Source organism: Euprymna scolopes, chromosome 6 (assembly GCF_053919585.1).
Source record: "Euprymna scolopes isolate OS-2025 chromosome 6, ASM5391958v1, whole genome shotgun sequence".
NCBI classification, from domain to species: Eukaryota; Metazoa; Mollusca; class Cephalopoda; order Sepiida; family Sepiolidae; genus Euprymna; species Euprymna scolopes.
The window spans coordinates 92,081,363-92,101,494 of NC_136487.1; the positions used below are offsets into that span (position 1 = coordinate 92,081,363).

The window sequence follows — 20,132 nt, forward strand, 5'->3', positions numbered from 1 at the left end:
CAGATGTGACAACAGTACTCCATACATGGGCGAATGGTTGCCTTATAGAGGTATAGGATACTGGCAGGCGTAAGTAGTTTTCTAGCACGGTAGAGGGAGCCAACCTTCCTTGCAGCAGCCTTGGCAATGCTCTCAATGTATCTATTCCAGTTCATATTCCCTGTAAACATTAGGCCGAGGAGTTTAAAAGAAGTACTTTCAGGCAATGTGCTCTTGGCCATTGCTATTGGTGGTAGAGAAGGTTTCTTGTAGTTATTGAAGGAAACAAGCTTAGTCTTAGCAGCATTGAATGAGACCAACCATTTTTGTCCCCATTCCACTACGGATTGGAGGTCATCCTCTAGTGTTTCTGCCATTTTCTTGGATATGTGTTCATTTGTTTTCCCCTCATATCTGTTATAGAGAGTGGTGTCATCGGCAAATATACCCATCTCCGAAACAATATTATCAGGGAGGTCGTTTATGAATATCAGGAACAATAGAGGTCCAAGGATAGACCCCTGAGGCACTCCCGCATTTATGTCATATTGTTTGGATGTACGTCCGTCGAGGACAACTTTGATTTTTCTATTATTTAAGAAGGATTTAATTACGTTATGAATTCTTCCAGTGATTCCATATGATCTAATTTTCCTTAGAAGACCATCGTGCCATACCCTGTCAAAAGCCTTAGATATATCAAGGGCCACCGCTCTACCCTCCCCTGTTTTATCCAATGAACGGTATATACGTTCAGAAACTACAGTTAAGATATCTGCTGTTGAATGGGCTTGCCTGAATCCATATTGTTTGTCAGTCAGGAGTTTAGCAGCTGTTAGGTGCTGGACTAGGACTTGATTAACTAAGGACTCAAATATTTTTGGCGAAAAGCGGGAGGAGGCTAATGGGGCGATAATTTAGTGGGTCAGTTCTTTCACCAGAATTCTTGAAGACTGGTACCACAGAGGCGGTTTTCCAGCAGTCGGGAAAACAAGATTCGTTAAGGCATTTATTGTAAAGTTTGGACAGAACTGGAGCAACCTCGGCAGAGCATTTTTTTAATAGCACAGCCGGGATGAGATCTGGTCCACATGCTTTTGAGGTGTCTAGGTTTTTTATAATAGCATGTACCTGAGAAGGGGTGATTTTCAAATCGTCAAGTGTGGCGTCTGTTCGCAGAGGAAAATCAGGGAGTGAGTGGTGTACCGAGTTCAGTGTGGAGTTTGAGGCAAACCGACTGGCAAGCAGATTAGCCTTGTCAGTTGCCGTGCAAGCAACCTCATGATTGTTTGTTAGTGGGGGAATAATTGACTGTCCATTATTAACTACGCTGTTGTAGATTTTCCAAAAATCCTGGGTTCCTAATTTCTGTGCTTCGATGCGCTTTCTGGTGGTTTCAGAGTAATCTGACTTAGCTGTGTCTATCACTCTCTTACAATTATTTCTAGCTTCTATAAACTTCTGTTTATTTGAGCTGGACTTATGTCGGTTGAATCTGCGGAACGCATGCTGCCTTTGACAAATGGCAGCTGCACAAGCAGAAGTAAACCATTGGGGAGAGTGGGGCTTGCTATAGTATTTCCGTGTGGGAACATGTGCTTCAATAGCAGTTTTGAACCATTCAGTTGTCTCATTTGCACACTATTCCGCTGGAAGAGTAAAGATATTTTGCCATGGGGCATCTCTGATGAGCTCCCTGATGGCTTCCCAATCAGCCTTTTTGTAATACCTCGTTGTTTTGAGTAGTGGGTCTTCAGTTTTAGGGTGAGAATTTAGGCTGATTTCTACCATTATCACAGCATGATCAGCATTCCCGAGTGGGCTGTGGGCATTTGTTGTACAGTCATTGGGAACCGTTGTCAGAAAGAGATCTAGAAGTGAGGCATGTTGATCATACTGGTCTGGGAAACGTGTCGGAAATGTAACCAATTGAGATAGGGAATGAGATATAGAGAAGCTATGTGTTGCGCTACCAGCTACGTCTGTGTGATTTGAGAATCCTAGCCAGTTACTATGGTGGACATTGAAGTCACCAAATACATGTATTTGTGCGCTAGTATCGAGGGAGAGTGCTATATCTATGCTGTCTGAGACTTTGTTTATTAGGGTACAGTCTTGGTTTGAGGGAGAGCGGTAGAGAAAATACAAGTAGCTAATATTGTGTTGCATATTTAGTCTGAAGCACATAAAGGCCTGGCCCTCTGATTCTAGTTTTATTTCTCTAGTTAGGGGGAGGGTGTTTCGAATATAGACTCCAAGTCCATGCATATGTCTGTCCGAGTCCTTACGGTAGAGTGGGAGATAACCAGGCATGTTAAAGTGGTTAGAGGGAATGGAGGAGTGAAGGTTAGTTTCACTTAATGCTAAGATATCCGGGGTGTTTACAAGGAGAAATGACTCAACATCATCTAAGTTAGTTCTAAGCCCGCGGATATTAGTAAATGCAAGCCTCAAGGGAGGAGGCAGGTTGGTTTTCTTTGAGTTTGGTCCTGGTTTAAACGTAACTTTTGCTTGAGCTGTCATTTCATTTTATTTTATTTAAAAGTTTCAGTTAGGGTGGATGAGTGAGGGGGTGCTGGACAAGTAGTTGTGCAGAATACCAGACATGCAATACAAGTAGACCATCAGCTGTCCTCACCCACAGGATTGTGGCCTCAGGAAAGCCCACCAGGGATGAGTGCAGGGTCCCTTTCCATGCGCGACATGGCACTACAAACATCCCGATATTTTACAACTGTTGATGGAGCAGCCGCTCTAAGCGCTACCAAAGAGTTAGGGCTCCTGTACTATCAGTCGGAAACAGCAGCCAGGAACTGTCAATCCGGTACCCTCAATCCATTAGGCAAAGCCAGCCCAGTCCAACTGCACCGACATATATGGCACTGAAGCACCCTACTGTGTCCAGTTTAGGGGGATGGGATGTGGCGGGAGTGGGGAAAAGCGGCGTTCATTGCCCAAGTCAGGAAACAAGGTCAACCACTGGTGATTCAGACGAGTCCCTGTGATAGTACCTCTACGCCTGGCCAATAGGCAAAGAAGGAGTATGAAAGCCGGGCGATAGACAGAGTCTATCTCCTCCTTAAGCAGTTTAGGTTTGCCAACCGGTGATTTGTTTGAGTCACCAGCTCTAGGAAGGTTGTCGTCCAGGACTGAAGAGACCTCCCTCCCCTAGGTTTAGTTTCAGAGTTTTCCTTCTCCTAGACGGATGGCCTGGGAAGACCTACGGATCCACCAGCTCCGAGGGGGTTCGCCCCGCGCCTGGTTCCTAATCCAGGTATTTCTGCGACCCCGCATGGGTAGTTAATATTTATTGGTTATTTAGGTTAATATCTCCTGGAAAAATCGGGCATTTAGTTTAGCTTCTACAGAAGAAACCCAAATGGTAATCTCTGGAAACAGTATCTGCCAAAAGGGGATTGGAATGTCGTTAGCAGCTGAGATTCCTGATCCAAATGTATGGACCAATAAACAGCTTTGGCATCAAGTTTAGAGAACAGCTTGGCACCTGCAAAGTGGTGTGTTAGCTCCTCCACTGTAGGGGTTGCATGGTGTGGTCTCTTTAGCGCAATGTTAAGGCATCTTGGGTCTAGACAGATTCTCAGGCTTCCATCTTTCTTGTGTGAGTAAGCTAGGCTGGAAACCCAGTCTGTTGGCTCTGTGACTTTTCTAATGATCTTGTTGCTGACCATTTTGTCTAGTTCCTGTTTTATGTTGTCCTTTAGGGCAATTGGAGTTTTTCTTGGTGGGTCAATGTGAGGTTGTACGTTTTTGCTCGTTGTTAACCTGACATGTCCAGGCATAGAGCCTATTTTGTCGAATTGATCTGGATAGATCTGTACCAAGTCTTCGATTTTGTTGATTGGTTTGACTATATTTTGTTCTTTCACCGTGCAGTGAAGAGTGACCATTTTCAGTATTTCCAGTGATGGTAATCCTAGAATTGCTGGTCCATTTACATCTACTATATAGAAGGTGCTTTCGTGCCAATCAGGGGTTTGGTAGTTGCATGGTATACTGATATTGCCATAGCACTTTATCGGTGTTCCATTGTAGGCTATTAATTTTTTGTCTTTACTTTGTTTTTTTAGTTTTGGGCAGCCATCAGTAGTTAATTTCTCAGGAAACATTCTACGGAATGTAGAAATTGGTAATGTATTACCTTGGGCTCCAGTATCGACTTTAATTCGTAGTCTGTGAGTCCCGTTTCCATTAGGTAATTTTATATTTATATAAGCGAAGGCTTCATCTCTCTGTGTTTGAGAGGATGTGTTAATGGTGGAAAAAGTTAAATTTTCGAATTGTTCATTTAGTTCCTGGCTGTTGTTCCTGGATAATATATCAGTTTGGATGAAGTGTTTTTTCTTGGTCTGGTTCATGTTTAATGATTTTTGTTTTCCACGGTCTCTGTTTTGCGATCTTGACCTTGATCTTCTGTTATATAAACATACTGTTGCCCAGTGGTTATATTTCCCACACGTTTTGCATTTGGAACCAAATGCTGGGCATGCTTCACGTCGACGTTTGTGACTTTTTCCGCAATTAAGGCAGTTGTTTGTCTTTCTATTTTGTTTATATTTTTTAATTGCTTGTATGTCAGTATTGGCGCTATTGTCCTCCCCGTTATTGGTGTTTAACATCTCTCTAAGCTGTTTAATATGTGCGTTTGTTGCCTCATACGTTTTACCAATTCGGATGGTTTCATCCAGTTAGCGTATTATCTTTTCGTAATAGTTCTTTCTGGAATTCGACAATTGGGGTACTCGCAATAATTAGTTCTATAATTCGCTGTTCTTGTTCAGTGTCGGTTAGTGAGCATTTTAACGTAAGTTGACGACATCTATTGACGAAGTCGTCTATTGTCTCATTTTGTTTTTGTTTATAAGACATTAGTTTTAGTCTATTAATCCTAAAGTTTTCTTTAGGTTCTAAATGCTCCAAGAATTTATTAAAAATAGTGTCGGGAGAACGTTTTTCCTCATCTGTTAATTTCCAAGTGTTAAATTTTTTGAGACCTTCGTTGCCGGTCTTTAGCAGTATGTAATTCACTTGTTGGTCGGTTTTTATTTTGTTTATAGCAAAATATAGTTCTAACCTCTGTTTAAAAAGTTTAAATGTTTCCGCTGGATTTGGCATTTCCCAGTCCATAAACGGAATAATGTCATTATTGGTAGACATTATTATTAACGGCTATGTATTTTTTCAATAAACAGAAAATTCAATATGTCTGCCAATGTGCGAAAATCCACACGTGTTTACGGGAACACATACGATAACAACAGTTGACAAAAATTCAAAATGTCTGCTATTGTGCGAAAATCCACACGTGTTTACGGGAACACATACGATAACAACAGTTGACAAAAATTCAAAATGTCTGCTATTGTGTGAAAATCCACACATACTTACGGGAACACATACGACAACAACAGTTGGCAAAAATTCAAAATGTCTGCTATTGTGCAAAAATTCACACGTGTTTATAGCATATACGAGAATGACAGCAAAGTTTTATAAAATGCACATTAATGGTAAATTAATGAAAATTGGTTTACATGCCTTGTTTTGTCTTCTGTAAACGTATTTTTCCTCTCGTATCTGTTGCCGAAGTTTTTTTTGTTTTTTTTTCAACTGTTATAAATGTTCGGTATCCATTTCACTGCCACCGTGCCATTGGTTAATGTTTGTTATTATAAGTAATTGATAACCAAGTTGTGGTTTTATTTGATATAGAACTTTATTACATATTTACATAGGAAGAGAGATCGAAGGTACGTGTGTAGAGGTCTACGCCATGTTGTTGAATACGATATGTATTAGGTGGTTTACATCAATATTCATACGCCATGATTTCCTTGTTACGCGTATGAAAGTAGTTCTATGATAACACTACAGGCGTCACCACTTATCAAGGCCCGAAGACCACTCAGGGATAAGGGTTATTGCGTGTACAGTAATCAATGAGGTAGTATTGTAGTAATCATTAGTATTGGTGGTTTTGATAGAGTATCTTACTTAAGGGGGCAGTTTGTCAGGAATTTGTTTATGTTGGACTTGAAGACATCCAAGTTGTAGTCAGGTGGGAAACAGGCAAGCGGCAGAGAGTTCCACTGGCATGCAGTTCTAAGAAAGAAGCTTTGCTCATGGATCTACGTTTGGATTTAGACACAGATAGAGAGTGGGGAAAATTATTGACAGTACTTGCAGCCAGACGGGTGTTTCTCGTGAAAGATGGGCGAGGGGGGACGAGGGATTGGAGCTCAGATGAGCACCTGCTATGGAAATAACGATAAAACAAAGACAGGCTTGCAACGTCTCTTCTGTGGGAGAGAGGTTGCAGGGAAGAGAAAAGGGCATCCCCCACTAAACCACAAAGTCTATTTTGTACTCTGTCAAGGCAGGATAGGTTGTTTTTAGCAGCTCCTGCCCAGATGTGGCAGCAGTACTCAATCCTTGGATGTACTTGGCTTTTATACAGATAGAGAATTGTATCAGTAGTGATATCTTCTGGAGCGGTAGAAGGATCCCACCATTTTCTCAGCGTCCCTGGCAACATATATATATATATATATATATATATATATATATATATACTAATGAATAACAACTTTTGACTTACTCTTTTATACGTTGTTTCTTTTCTTCTAGAAAATTGAACGCTCAGCTCGTGGCATGCTGTCATGCTACTCATGTGAAAGCTGTCCCCATGGCACTTATCAAGATGAGGTTGCTATAAAAAGTTGCAAACCATGTGATACATGTCCAAATCAACAAATCTTAAGAAAGTGCTCGAAGACAGAAAATAGCATTTGTGGAGATCGTTTGCCCAGGTAAGCACATTATCGTTACGTTTTTTTCCTTTTTAGATTGTGAATATTTTTAATGAACTTTTGAAGTATGAATACACATCCCTCTTTATTACCTGTACGTAACTGGCATTGTCCAGGGTGCAAATATGTCATTTTAGTCTTGTATTTCTTTGCACATTCATAAACTTATACATTTGACCATCTGTAAAAGTTGAATTCTGAATGTAACAGCAAGTCCTGGGAACATATACAAGAAAGAACAGTTGGAAATAAGCATACACCATCTAGTATGACTATGTAATTTCTACAGCTATGTATCTAGAAAATGGAACTGTTAAACACGACATAGTGATTTTGGTTAAATTTGTTAGTTTGCAATCGCTAAAAGCCCACACAAAAATTGAACAAAAGATAAAATTAAAAAGAATGGTACTCATGCACAAGAGAATAACATTCAACAATTGTACTTTATATATATAAAACACTAAACATTAAAAAAATATATATATATTAACGAAAGAGAAATAATTCCATTTTTAAACGAAAAAAGTCAATTTGGTATATAAAAGTTCCATTTAGTGATGTCACATGATGGCACGCGGTGTGAAATAATTGTCCCCAAATAAAAAAAATGGCCTATCCATACAAAGAAAACCACCTATTTATTATAGAAAAATTAAGTATAATGTTATAATTAAAAAGGGATATATAGAAACACGCATGGGTACAGTAAACATATTATACCAAAATGTGGAAGCCATCTGTCCAGTGGTTATTTAGACTATTAATTACGATCGAACCAAGAGTTACATTTTTATATATATATAGATATGTTGCATAGCATGTTTTCTGATACAAGAGGAAATATGAAGGGTTGACGATTTTGGTTGCATAGGGTATCTACCTATTTTGGTTGCATAGGGTAGCTGCAAGGTTCTTGGCAAAGAGTTTGGCTTTGTCTGATCCTGACAAGATTACCTCAGGTCCATTAATGATGGTTGGGATAGAGCACATACTTCTATTCAGGACTTTGTTTGCTATTTGCCAAAACCAAGTCACTGCTCAACTACTTTAGACTTAACAGACTGAACATACAATTCTCTCACATTCTTTATTACTCCTTTAAAGTGGTTGCTGGCAGTCCTGAAAGCAGCTTTAGTTTCAGTACATCTATTACGTTGGAAGCAATGGAAAAAGTGATTTCTGTGCGCAATGGCAGCAGTACATTCTGAAGAGAATCACTGCTAGCTGTTAGGTTTTTGCTGGAATTCTTTGGAGGGTATGAAGCGGTCTATACCTACAATTAACCATTCCATCAGGTCTGATACTATAGAGGACACATTCTTTTTAAATATGGAGTGCAAAGGTAGATCTGATATAAATGTATGGAAGCTATCCTAGTCAGCCATAGAGTATCGATATACTATATGATGGAGAGGTACGCCTGAGGACTTATTACATTATGTTTTTATCTTAACTGATACAACCGAGTGGTTGGAAGATCCCAGTGGAGACAGAATGGAAGATGAACATAGCTCAGAGCAAGTTGTAAGAAAAAGGTCTCGGAGACTTGCATCCTGACGGACTGTTATCTAAGTGAGGTCATTACTAATGGAGAAATCATGACAGAACCTCCCCTCATCATCTGTCTTGTTTAAGTGGGCTAACCATTCCACATTATGAACATTGAAGTCTCTACAGATGTGAATGTTAGCTGAAGGATGAGCAGACAGGATGTGGTCAATTTTCTGAGATATGTTCGTAAAGATAGTAACTCCGCTGTTGTGGGAGTGATAGAGGGCAAATATAAACACAGTTGTGTGAGTAAATGCAACTCGAAAGCACATATACAGTAAATTAGGATCTTCTCTGGAGATGTCTCTACCACATGGAAAGCCATCTTTAATGTAAGCACATATTCCATGCCTATGGTGATCTTGGGGGTCAGATTTGGAAGTTAAGTTTGAGTATCTTTTAATTACGAACTCATCTTGGGAATAGTCTGTCAAATACCAGTTTGCTTAGGAATAATAGGTCTAGTTTAGTCTCCTGTAATTATATTTCAACTTCTGGAAGGTCGGAAGGTAGACCCCTGATGTTGGAGAAGAAGACATGGTAGTGGGGGTTTACATTGGAAGTTGGAGTTCTGGGTTAAATCGTGCATTTTTTCTGGAGACTTTTCATGATGAAGTTTTGGCATTTATGGAACAGGTCAACAGACTTGGTTAGAGCAGGGCAGAGAGGAAAAGTAAGAGAGAAAAAGGAACAAAGAAATTTTTATATATTTTTTTGTAGCACATGATAAGGTAAAGCCATAACAATTACCCACTAATATAGCATTGAGAAGCCCCACCAAAAGCTACTGCATGGTCCAGAACCCATTCACCAAATGGCAATACAGTAGCCCCAGTACTTTGCACCTGCTGATAGGGCAGATAGTTGGTAATCCAAAGTTCGGGTCCCTGACTATCAGGCAGATAACATCAGCCCAGATAAAAGGTTTACCTCCAGCACCCTTATTAGTGACATAGCCACAAGGATAGAAATAGAAACAGAAAATTTCCGACATCTCAGGCTACTGTTGATGCAAAAATACTGCCGACTTAGAATACAGCTTTTTCTTTTCCCTTTGTCAAAAAAATCACTCATTGTAAATGAGGACTGAGAGACAAATAAGGAGAAGTGAGAATGCACTGTCTACTCGCCATAAAAAAATGATGATAATATTAAGTATTCTACTTAATCTAAGTTCAATTGACATGTTATGGGGAAAGTATAGTGATAGATTCCCCCTCTCACTGCTGATAAATAAATAGAATTGTCGAAACTATTTATGCTATATTAAAACCTATTATACATTTAATAAAACAATCAAATAAAAAAATACAAATTAAAAACTGAAATAAATATAATTGATATAAACATATATTAAGAGATAATGAGAGCAAATATATGTGCCTTCCGATAGTATATATTTACTAGGCTAGGAGGGTGATATCATGATGACCGAACATATACCACACTGCAGCCCCAAGAGAAAGTAATGCCTCTGCGGATGGTTCCATGACAATAGAACAGATACTACACCCCCTTCAATAAAGACGGTAATACATGGGATGAATTCAGTACTCCCAAAGGTGGATACAATGCTTGAGTGGATTGTATGATATACTACACCTCTTCTCTGGAAAGAAATAATGCCTTGGAAGACGGTCTCATGACAACAGAATGAATATTACATTACTTCCTCCTTCGAATTGATCATCTGAAATAGTATAGTAAACTGAATTTAGCATTAAAAGATAATACAATAATATAAGTAATAGAGGTTATAGTATATAGTGTTGGCGTCAGAAGGACAGATAATAGAAGAACTCTTCTCTTTCTTGCAGTCTCTTTTCTTAAAGAAAAGACGTTGCTAGTCTTTTCCTACTCTATCGGCATTTTCATGGTAGGTGCTTGACTGAGCTTCAAACTCTGGTTTACCCCTCTAAAACTTTCTCAGCAAGAACTCTTCTTTCTACAAACTCCACAAAAAACTCTCCCTTCTTCTGTGTAACAAAATCAAACAAAATTACCATGACCAGAGTTTCTTTCCAATATCTTCCCACCTATGGAACATATTACTGCAGGATTTTTTCCTACAGATTACAACATGGTTGTTTCCAAGTCCAACATCAATAGATATCTACTTGTGATTTAATCATAGTTCTTCATCTTTTCACAATATTGTTTCATCATCCAACTAAAAATCTCTTTAACCTTTATCCTCAAATTACTTTTTTGACCTTGATAAGTTGTGAACCATTAATATAAAAAACTACACTTTTTAGCCCATTAAAAACTGGGCAAAACTTATAGCCTGTTTACTTTAAATGGGTGATTTATTTCAAATTGATGCCTGAATATGGTTAAATCTGTACTCAATTTCACATTAAATACTAATCCCTATTAAACCCTAACTCTGCATCAAGCAAATACCATAATTCACAGTTCACTGCATTTTATCATAACAAAGGTCCATTCAAAATTTTCACCAAATTGGAACAGACAAACTAAAAGAAATATAAATGTTTGAATAAAATCTAACAGAATATCAAAAATAGACTAAGAATACTAATAAAATAAAATCCTGTATTATTTGGATTACTCGGATGTTAATCGCATAATGTTTCAGCTAATGTAACCTCTGACTTTCTTCAGGTGTATCTCACTGAACTCTGAAATCTTCAGGGAATTTTGAATAAGGAGCAGCTTGCTTTCGTTCTGTCAGTCATGACCTGGTAGAAATAAAATAGTTTGGAATTGTATTCTTTGTATTGCCTGTACTGAGGATTGAACCATCGACCTTCAGAGGACAATCACTTAGAACTGATTATTACTTATGAGTATCCTGTTCTCCTTTCCTTGACAGATTTGGCATTTCCAAAGAATAGTTTTCACTTTGTAAAAATGCATACCCATATACAAACATACAAATTCTTGAGACATAATACAGAAGGATGTTCAGCTTATCTATATATTAATATGATCGGGTGTGCGGTATTTATTTATTTTCTGTGTCACACTTACATCAGAGTCGTTTAATTGTTATGAACTTCTATGTCTTGTAATAAATAATTTAATCAAAAAATCTTTCATAAGTTTTGTATTCGGTTTTGATTATTGCTGATGGCACTCCAGTAATCTATTTTTTTAAAATAATTTTATCAAGAATTCTTCATAAGTTTTGGTTTCGGTTTTGATTATGGCTGAAGGAACTCAAGTTATGTCAAAACATTGTTTATTCATGACTCGCACAGCAGCCGCCGATTAGCATAAAGGTTAGGAACCTTGACTGTCGTACAGGCGGTCAGGTTTCAATCCTGGCTTGAGGTAGTTGCTTGTCTAGCCGCACTGATGAGCTGTGAAACAGCGAAACAGTACTGTATGTGGATGACTATAATGCTCCTCATCTTGAGTTGAGCATATTGAGAAGTGATACACGAATTGCCATTAGCGTATAAAGCGATGCTCTTTGTGTAAACAAATCAAGCTTAGGTATTTCGGACAATGTCAAAACATTGTTTATTTATGACTCGCACAGCAGCCGCCGATTAGCGTAATGATTAGGAACCTTGACTGTTGTACAGGCGGTCGGGTTTCAATCCTGGCTTGAGGTAGTTACTTTTTTTTGTATTTTACTTCAGTAAGTTTTAAGAGATCAAGGGGCTCCTTCCTGAAGCTAACACTTGATTCTGTTATGATTTAAATTTATATCCGAGGGCTCTTTTAAGAATAGACACTGTTCCCTTTATGGCTGCTATCTGTATTTCATTACAGCTTGGTCTTCCAGGGATTGCTTCTAAGTATTCATGAAGATTCTTTTTTATTAAGTCAGTTGCTCCTATCACAACCGGTATAATGTTTATTTCTTTCAGAGACCATGTCGTTTTTAGATCATATTTAGGTCCTGATATTTTGTTATCTTTTCCCGTTCAGCTCTGGCAAGGCCGAAATCATTTGGGACTGTGACATCGACAATGAGTGCAGATCTTTCAGGCTTGTTCCATATAACAATATCTGGTTTGATGGCCTTGTCTTTTATGTATCTGCCTGCCTGTATGTCTTTGTCATAGAACACGGCCACATTTCTGTTTGATGTTATTGGTAGTGGTTCATGTTCCCAAATGTTCGGTGATCTATCAAGTTGCATCTCTCCACAGATCTTCCAATTGAGGTACTTGCATATTTTGCTGTGACGAGCAGTATAATGGCCATCTGCCAATAAGATTGGGCATGCAGACATTAGATGGCTTGCGCTTTCAATTGCTGAGTGGCAAAACCTACACTGGCCATTTGTTTGTAGGCCAGCCATTTTTTTAAATCCATTTGTAAGTAAGCCCTGATCTTTCCCGGCTACAATAAGTCTTTCCTCATCAAATGGAAGTCTCCCACTCTTGAGCCATTTGGAGTGAAGCATCTTTGTCTATGTACTGCTGGTTCAGCTCCTCTAGGAACTTCCCTGCTTGCTTATTTTGTTTCCATCCTTTTTTGCAGCTAGACAGGTAACTGTCTAGCCGCACTGATGAGCTGTGAAACAGCAAAACAGTACTGTATGTGGATAACTATATATATATATATATATATATATATATATATATATATATATATATATATATATTTATAAGTTTTGGTTTTGATTCAAGCTGATGCACCCAAGTCATATTGATATATTATTTTATTTTTTAAATCGCAGCTTCATAATATATAAAAATCTATAGAATAATATATACGAAATCTGCAAGAATTAAAATATCATATTTAAGTGTATTTTACGATCAGGCTACGCCAGGCGTCCCTGGTAGTTTAGATAAATACTTTTGCCGTTTTAACAAAAGAGCTACAATAATATCAGAGCATCTCCATTTACGCTGAACAGAATGCGAACATCAATATATTACATATGAATGAGTCCCCTGTGGAATTTCCACAGGTCCTGCTAGTTGACAATAATTTATTTAATTCTATTATTTTCCAGATATTTTGTACAGTCAAATAGAGAACCAATTGTATGTGACAAGTCTTCTGGTAAGTTCCACTGAGAGATTTGTTTGTTTTCAAATTTTTGTCGTTGTCTTAAATTTTGCAGGAAATCTAATGATGATGTCAATTCTATATTAGTGAGTTTTACAAAAATAGCATAGAGTGTACGTTAACCCTGGACATCAGTAAACTGCAAAGATAACATGATTATGATGATGAATTAAAGCGAGGGTGTATATGCTAATCCATCATCATAATATTAGGCCTGAAACCACACACCATCTCTAAGTGCTGTTGTGATCTCGGTTACTTCTGTTGATAAAATACCTTTTAGCGTAAACCCCCTGCATAGATACTACACATCTTACATATGGATAAAATAGAACCACCATCCAACCTATCCTATAACTTCCCCTTGAGTTTAAACACATAAACTACCCACATTCTTTAAGACTATGATAGACACCCTATATACCTTTTTACATTACACTTTATATAATATGTTCCTTCTTTATCTTAGAGTCCAATATAGTTCCCCCAAACAACATCAATAATTTTATTTATTTATTTATTTCCTGATGAATCCCTCGCTAGACGTCACATCCTCATTATGTTACCTAGCATCTTCTCTACTCTTCTGATGAGAAGCATTAGGCTTCGAAATACTTTGGTATAAAGAGTTCCCATTATCCCCAAACTAAATGTATGTATACCCTTATGCAATAAATTAATCATTCTATATATACTGTTACGGACCGGTATGAAGCTGAGTCGGGGTGGATGTCCCCTGGTAAGAATCTTATGACTCTAGGTCAGCGCTTCACCCTACGTTATCCGTAACAAAATATAAAAATAAAAATAAAATAATGACAAGTAAAGTGTTGGCCACGATTTGTGACCTATTTGACACGTTGTCTGAGGTTCTCATTAGCACATTTTGTTCCGAACGATTCAAACTCAAAGCAAGAATGACACAACGCTAGAATCTTAAAACACAAATTTTATTCAACATCCTTAAATTTAATATCACACCGCAATAGGTTGGGATGAGGTCTGATGATAAAAAAGAAAAATAAAAGAAAGAAAAGAAAACAAGGTGACAAGCAAAAAATAATAATATAAGAGAAAATGTATTATGGTATGACAGTTCGGCCAAGGGCAAGGAGCGGGCATATCGGGATGGGGAAATCATAATAGTCACTTAACTTTATCCAATTGGACTTTCGTGTTTCATAATGTCTCCGCAAAGTTCATCATTCACAAGATTTTTCCTCTTTGGTTTCTTCTTGGATGGGGACGTCCGTCGACATGACGATATCTTTGTTCGTTGCAACCCTCTTCTTATTCATCTTTAATATCTTCGCCGTGAACTTTCCATGATGTCCATTCTCGGCCGAAAGAATTCAACTCCTGTTTATTTCAGGGAAATCTGTTTACGCTGCGCTTTGGGCATTCTTGCATTCACATAAAAACCCGGGAAAAATAATCTAGCATTCACATAAAAACCCGGGAAAAATAATAGTGAGTTTTTTTTTTTTTTTTTTTTTTTTTTGATTCATTATTCGCTCAAACGTAAACAAAAAGTCCGGTCTATTTGACAATGTTCACTGCTCTCCTTATTCTCTTCTTTTCTTTTTTTATTTTTCTTGCCTCTCAATTTTTTTTATATGAACACTATCGTTTTTCACCGTTGACAAAACGCTCAGTTCAAAAACTGCTTTCTTTATTCGTCCGCGTCGATTTCACTTTTTCTTTCTCTCCCTTTCCCTTTTCATCAGCTTCACTGACAGTGGGCTCTCTCGCGCATTGCATTTTCAGAGGGAGGGAGGGAGGGAGGGAGGGAGGGAGGGGTGTGTGTGTACGCCTCGAACGCTAGTGCGTTTATTTATTTATTTGTTATTATTATTTATTTATTTTTTTACTGAATTTAAATTCACGCTCGCCGAAGGCGAGGGGGGTGGTGCATGCTTTCATATTTATATTTGAATTTAAATTCACCATTCACCGTAGGCGTTCTCTAAGAGATAAAAACACCTATTTCTTATTCCGTTATGATTATTTCTTAATTTATCAACCAATATCAACCAGCATCTCTACCAATATAACAATACCAATATATAGTTTTTGTAGCTTAATTTTCCACTCATTGTCTCATTTATATATATATATTGTTACAAATATGTGGAAAAAATATATAATTTAAGACAATAATTACTTTTAATATTATAAAAAAAAAAGGTCGAGAGAGAAAATTCTGTTTTAGCGCACTTTATATTGTCGTCTGCTCTCAGTGAATTTGTAAACATCCGGAAATGGAAAAAGAGAGAGAGAGAGAACATACGAAAATACAGCGAAGGGACGCCTATAAACTGTAAAGAAAGAGAGAGGGGGAGAGAGAAGATATGAAACTAGAGAGAGGGAAAGCCGCAGGCATCCGCCTCGCATATTATTGAGCGAGTGACGCGAGAGAGATGCAGGTACATACAGTGAGAGAGGGGACGCCAAAGAGAGAGAGAAAGGTATACCATTAGAGAGAGGGAAAGGAGCGGCGCAGGGTGGCGAGGCAGTGACGACATAGCAGCCGAGGAGGAAGGTCAGGAAAGCGACAGTGTTGGCGATGGTGATGACGTTTGTAGTGCTAACGACGGCGAAGAAATGAACAATATATTTTGACGACAGAGAAAACGAAAAAAAGGCGATAATGAGGAATGACGATGTATCCCATGGACGAAGGAATGAAATTGTTTCAAAAGAAAGAAATGTGACAGAAATATTTAAAACCCGATGCTGAGTGAGTCGATTGTTTATTTTTCTCTCTCTATATCTCTCTCTCTCATATATGAAAACAATAACAAAAACAAAAACACAAAAAGGATGTCCTTCCATTTTAGAGTTAAAAGCAGATGACAGGATGTGAACTATTTATTTCTTTTGCGCGGAAATTCTCTCTCAAATCTATTTCAAGTTTGTTTGTTCATCCAGTTACACATTCTCTTTTACTTTCGTTACAATATATTTTTATATATGTAAATAAAGTTGTGTTAATTTTTCCATTGGCCTCGGTATTGTTACTTGGATGTGTTTTTTTCTGTCTTGTGTTTATAAATGTCTTTCGAGAAAATGGATATATCCCTCCCGTATCTAAAAACCCGGGAAAACTAATTTCTTTTAAATAATTTTTTTTATATTTTGTGTTACGACTTTTACCCCTAGACATTCCGGGTCGTAACAATATATATATATAAATATATATATATAAATATATATATATATATATATATATATATATATATATATATATATATATAAATATATATATAAATATATATAAATATATATATAAATATATATATATATATAAATATATATATATATGTATATATATATATATATATATATATATATATATATATATATATATATATATATATACATATAAACCCTGTGTATCGCTTTAATGCAATTCAGTATTTTTTTAATCTTGAAATTGCTATGAAACGCAGAGAAGTGAATTTGGTACAGTTGAAGTACATAACAAAGTGCCTTATTTCCCTGATTTTTGTGGAATTTAAATAAATATTTTGAAAGTTATGCTAATTTTTCTATTTTCTTGTTATTTTAAGTGAATGCACAATGGTACGCAAAAAATCAGTTAAGGCTCTTTGTCGATACTTGCAAGATTTGCGTGGCAATGTCAAACCATTTGAGAATGCAGTAATATTGCTTGCAGGAGATTTCAGACAAATGTTACCTGTAATTCCTCAATCAACACCAGCAGATGAAATAAATGCTTGAATCAAATACTCTACTTTTTTGGCCATGTGAAGACATTAAACTTAATTCAAAATATGCATATCCAGTTGCAGACTGTTCGATCCGCACAGAAATTTTTGCATCACTTGTGGGAAATTAGGTACGGAAAAGTGCCAGCTGATTCGATTTAAGGGCGAAATTCTTTGACTCTTAACTTCTGTAATTTTATTTACATCAAAGGAAGAGTTGGTTAAAGTTTTTTCAGATATTCAAATTAATTTTACGAATTCCACTTGACTGAGTGAATGAGCTATTCTTGCAGCTCAATACAAAGACGCCCATGAACTTAATGATATTATTCAACGTAAAATTCCAAGTGAGGTAGTCAAATACAAATCCATCGATACTGTTGTGGAAGCAGATAAAGTGGTTAATTATCAAACAGCTATATTTGCCAGGGATGCCACTGCATGTACTGCAATTGAAAATTGACGTACTAATTATCATGTGAAATATAAACCAATCCAAGCTTTGCAATGGCACATGTCTTGCAGTAAAAAAATTAACAAACAATATCATAGAAACAAGAATCTTAACAGAACCTTTCACAGATGAATATATCTTCATTCCATGCATTCCTATGATTCCACCGGATACATCATTACACTTTAGGAAATTGCACTTTCCAATTTTATTGTCATTTGCAATAACCATCAACAAAGTTCAGGGAACAATCTTTACAATTGTGTGGCTTACAGTTACACACTGACTGTTTTTTCATATGGACAATTTATGTTATGTGTTGAAGAGTCATCAAACCAGAAAATCTATATCAACTAAGAAAACGGAACAACAAAAACTGTGTACCCATATGAAATGGAGAATTAAACCTATAAGAAACATGCATTTTCTCACTTTGGAACTTTTTCCATTGTGCCAATTTGAGCCACAGCAATGCGTGGCAGGGTACAGCTAGTATATATATATATATATATATATATATATATATATATATATATATATATATATATATATATATAAACAAAAAATAAATGAACTATTAACTGTAAATAATATGGTGTGGCAGGGTACAGCTAGTATATATATATATATATATATATATATATATATATACATATATATATAAACAAAAAATAAATGAACTATTAACTGTAAATAATATGGTGTGAAATTAATTATAGTCATTCGTTGTTAAGTACAACCATCATTGGCCTTGGAGCCTGTAGCACGAAGAGCTCTCCATAGAGCTAGCGGCTTTCACAGCAAATCTTCAGTTTGGCCCGGGGGCTGGAAGCACTCCCATCTCGACTTAACGAGAGTCAAGTCAGCAGACCCAGTCGCCATGGGAACCAAGAGCAGCAGCAACAGTACCCAAACATCCCTTTTCAAAGTTACTCAACAAACTAATTACGTGAGCCAAACTACTAGTGTGTGATACACATTCTACTCTCTGCCTGTCTCTTGGCACTCGCTCTTACAGCCTGCTACACTAGTTTCTGCAGCTTCCAGCGACTTAAGCCTTCTCTTGCAGCTTCTAGTGACTCCAGCTTATTCCTGCTGCTTCCAGCGACTCCAGCACACTTCTGCAGCTCCAACGCTTCCAGCCACCAGCTCCTGTAGCACACTGACATTCAGCTACCTGCTCCAGTGCCCATTGATGTCTAACTATCCATATCAGAGCCTACTGACATATAGCTACCAGTTTCTACCCCAGGGACCCAAGAATCTCAACCTCATAAGATGCCCATTCTCGCTTCAGTAGAGTTTGAATTCATTGCTGTAAATTAAATTGAATATCTGTGTTTGTCACCCTTGTTTGCTATTGTCGTTACATCTTCACCTTTGTCTGGTTTATTAGTTGTATGATCGATTGGCATCTTCACGCCTCTCAACAAGTGGTAACCCTGATGTAATACTTAGGCATAAGCAAAATGGTTGGCAGAGAAGATGATGAAAAAACCCACGTTATCCTTGAACACAGGCAGCAGCAGGTGAAGAGATAACATTCTGCCCTGAACCACGACTATCGAACATCTCAACAAACTCAGCCCAGAATCAACACCGAGCTTTTGATTTCACTGGATATAAAAAGTCAAAGTCAACCTGCATCACCAATTTCCTTCACAAGGAATTTTCCGTCATGAGGAAATACCTGATAATGCAAGAAAGATTTTCAGAACGCAGAAACCATCATCAATGATGATCTGGATAGCCACTTCTGAGAGATCGAAATTTCCACTTGTTTTCTCTCTCAAGGGGTCAAGATTAACAACGAACATTACATTGAGGTCATTCTTGAAGGTTTACTGATCCTGGTGTAATTCTGTGTACGATGATGTAGTTTGGACTCTCCAACAAGGTGGTGCGACAAGCCACACTGCTCATGTAACACAGCAGTGATGAGGAGAAAACTGTCCGAGCTGAATCAGCATAGAAGAATGGACATCCTCATCGCTTGATCTTAACGCCCTTGATTATTCTTTGTGATCAAACCTGGAGAGTGAACCCTGCTTTACTTCTCGTACAAAAAATTGAAGCTTTCAGATAAAGTTGAACAAATGCTGGTAGAAAATACTGTAAGATGTTGTGCATGCTGCCATAGATAATTTCCCCAAAAGACTTCTTAGTGTAGTGAAAACTTAAACATTTTGAAACATTTTGAAAAATACTTATGTTCCTACAGTATTTGTTACCATTTTCTGGAATTCGGTTTTGTAATAAATCATTTTGTAAGGATAAATTTGAGTTTTATTTTTTAACAATATTTATGTCCCAGCCTATATATATATATATATATATATATATATATATATATATATATATATATATATATATATATATATTTCTGTAGAAATATATTTTCTTACAATATATACCAGTCCTTATTTAAGAAGCTTAATGTAATTACAGAACAATATAGAGAATAAATGACAAAAATTTATATTCCAAAATTCATAATGTATATTCATAATGTATATTCATAATATATATATATATATATATATATATATATATATATATATATATATATATATATATATATATATA

At 37.0% G+C, this 20,132-nt stretch overlaps 1 protein-coding gene across 50 annotated transcripts in view; it reads left to right on the forward strand.

Moving 5' to 3' along the window:
- LOC145277786 (uncharacterized) overlaps positions 1 to 20,132 on the forward strand; it is a 212,418-nt gene that overhangs the window by 40,433 nt on the left and 151,853 nt on the right. For all 50 annotated transcript variants that reach the window (XM_080129551.1, XM_080129552.1, XM_080129553.1 and 47 more), the window contains exons 4-5: positions 6,625 to 6,806; positions 13,306 to 13,355. In XM_080129551.1, the coding sequence (XP_079985677.1) occupies positions 6,625 to 6,806; positions 13,306 to 13,355 (232 nt within the window). The remainder of the gene's footprint in view (positions 1 to 6,624; positions 6,807 to 13,305; positions 13,356 to 20,132) is intronic.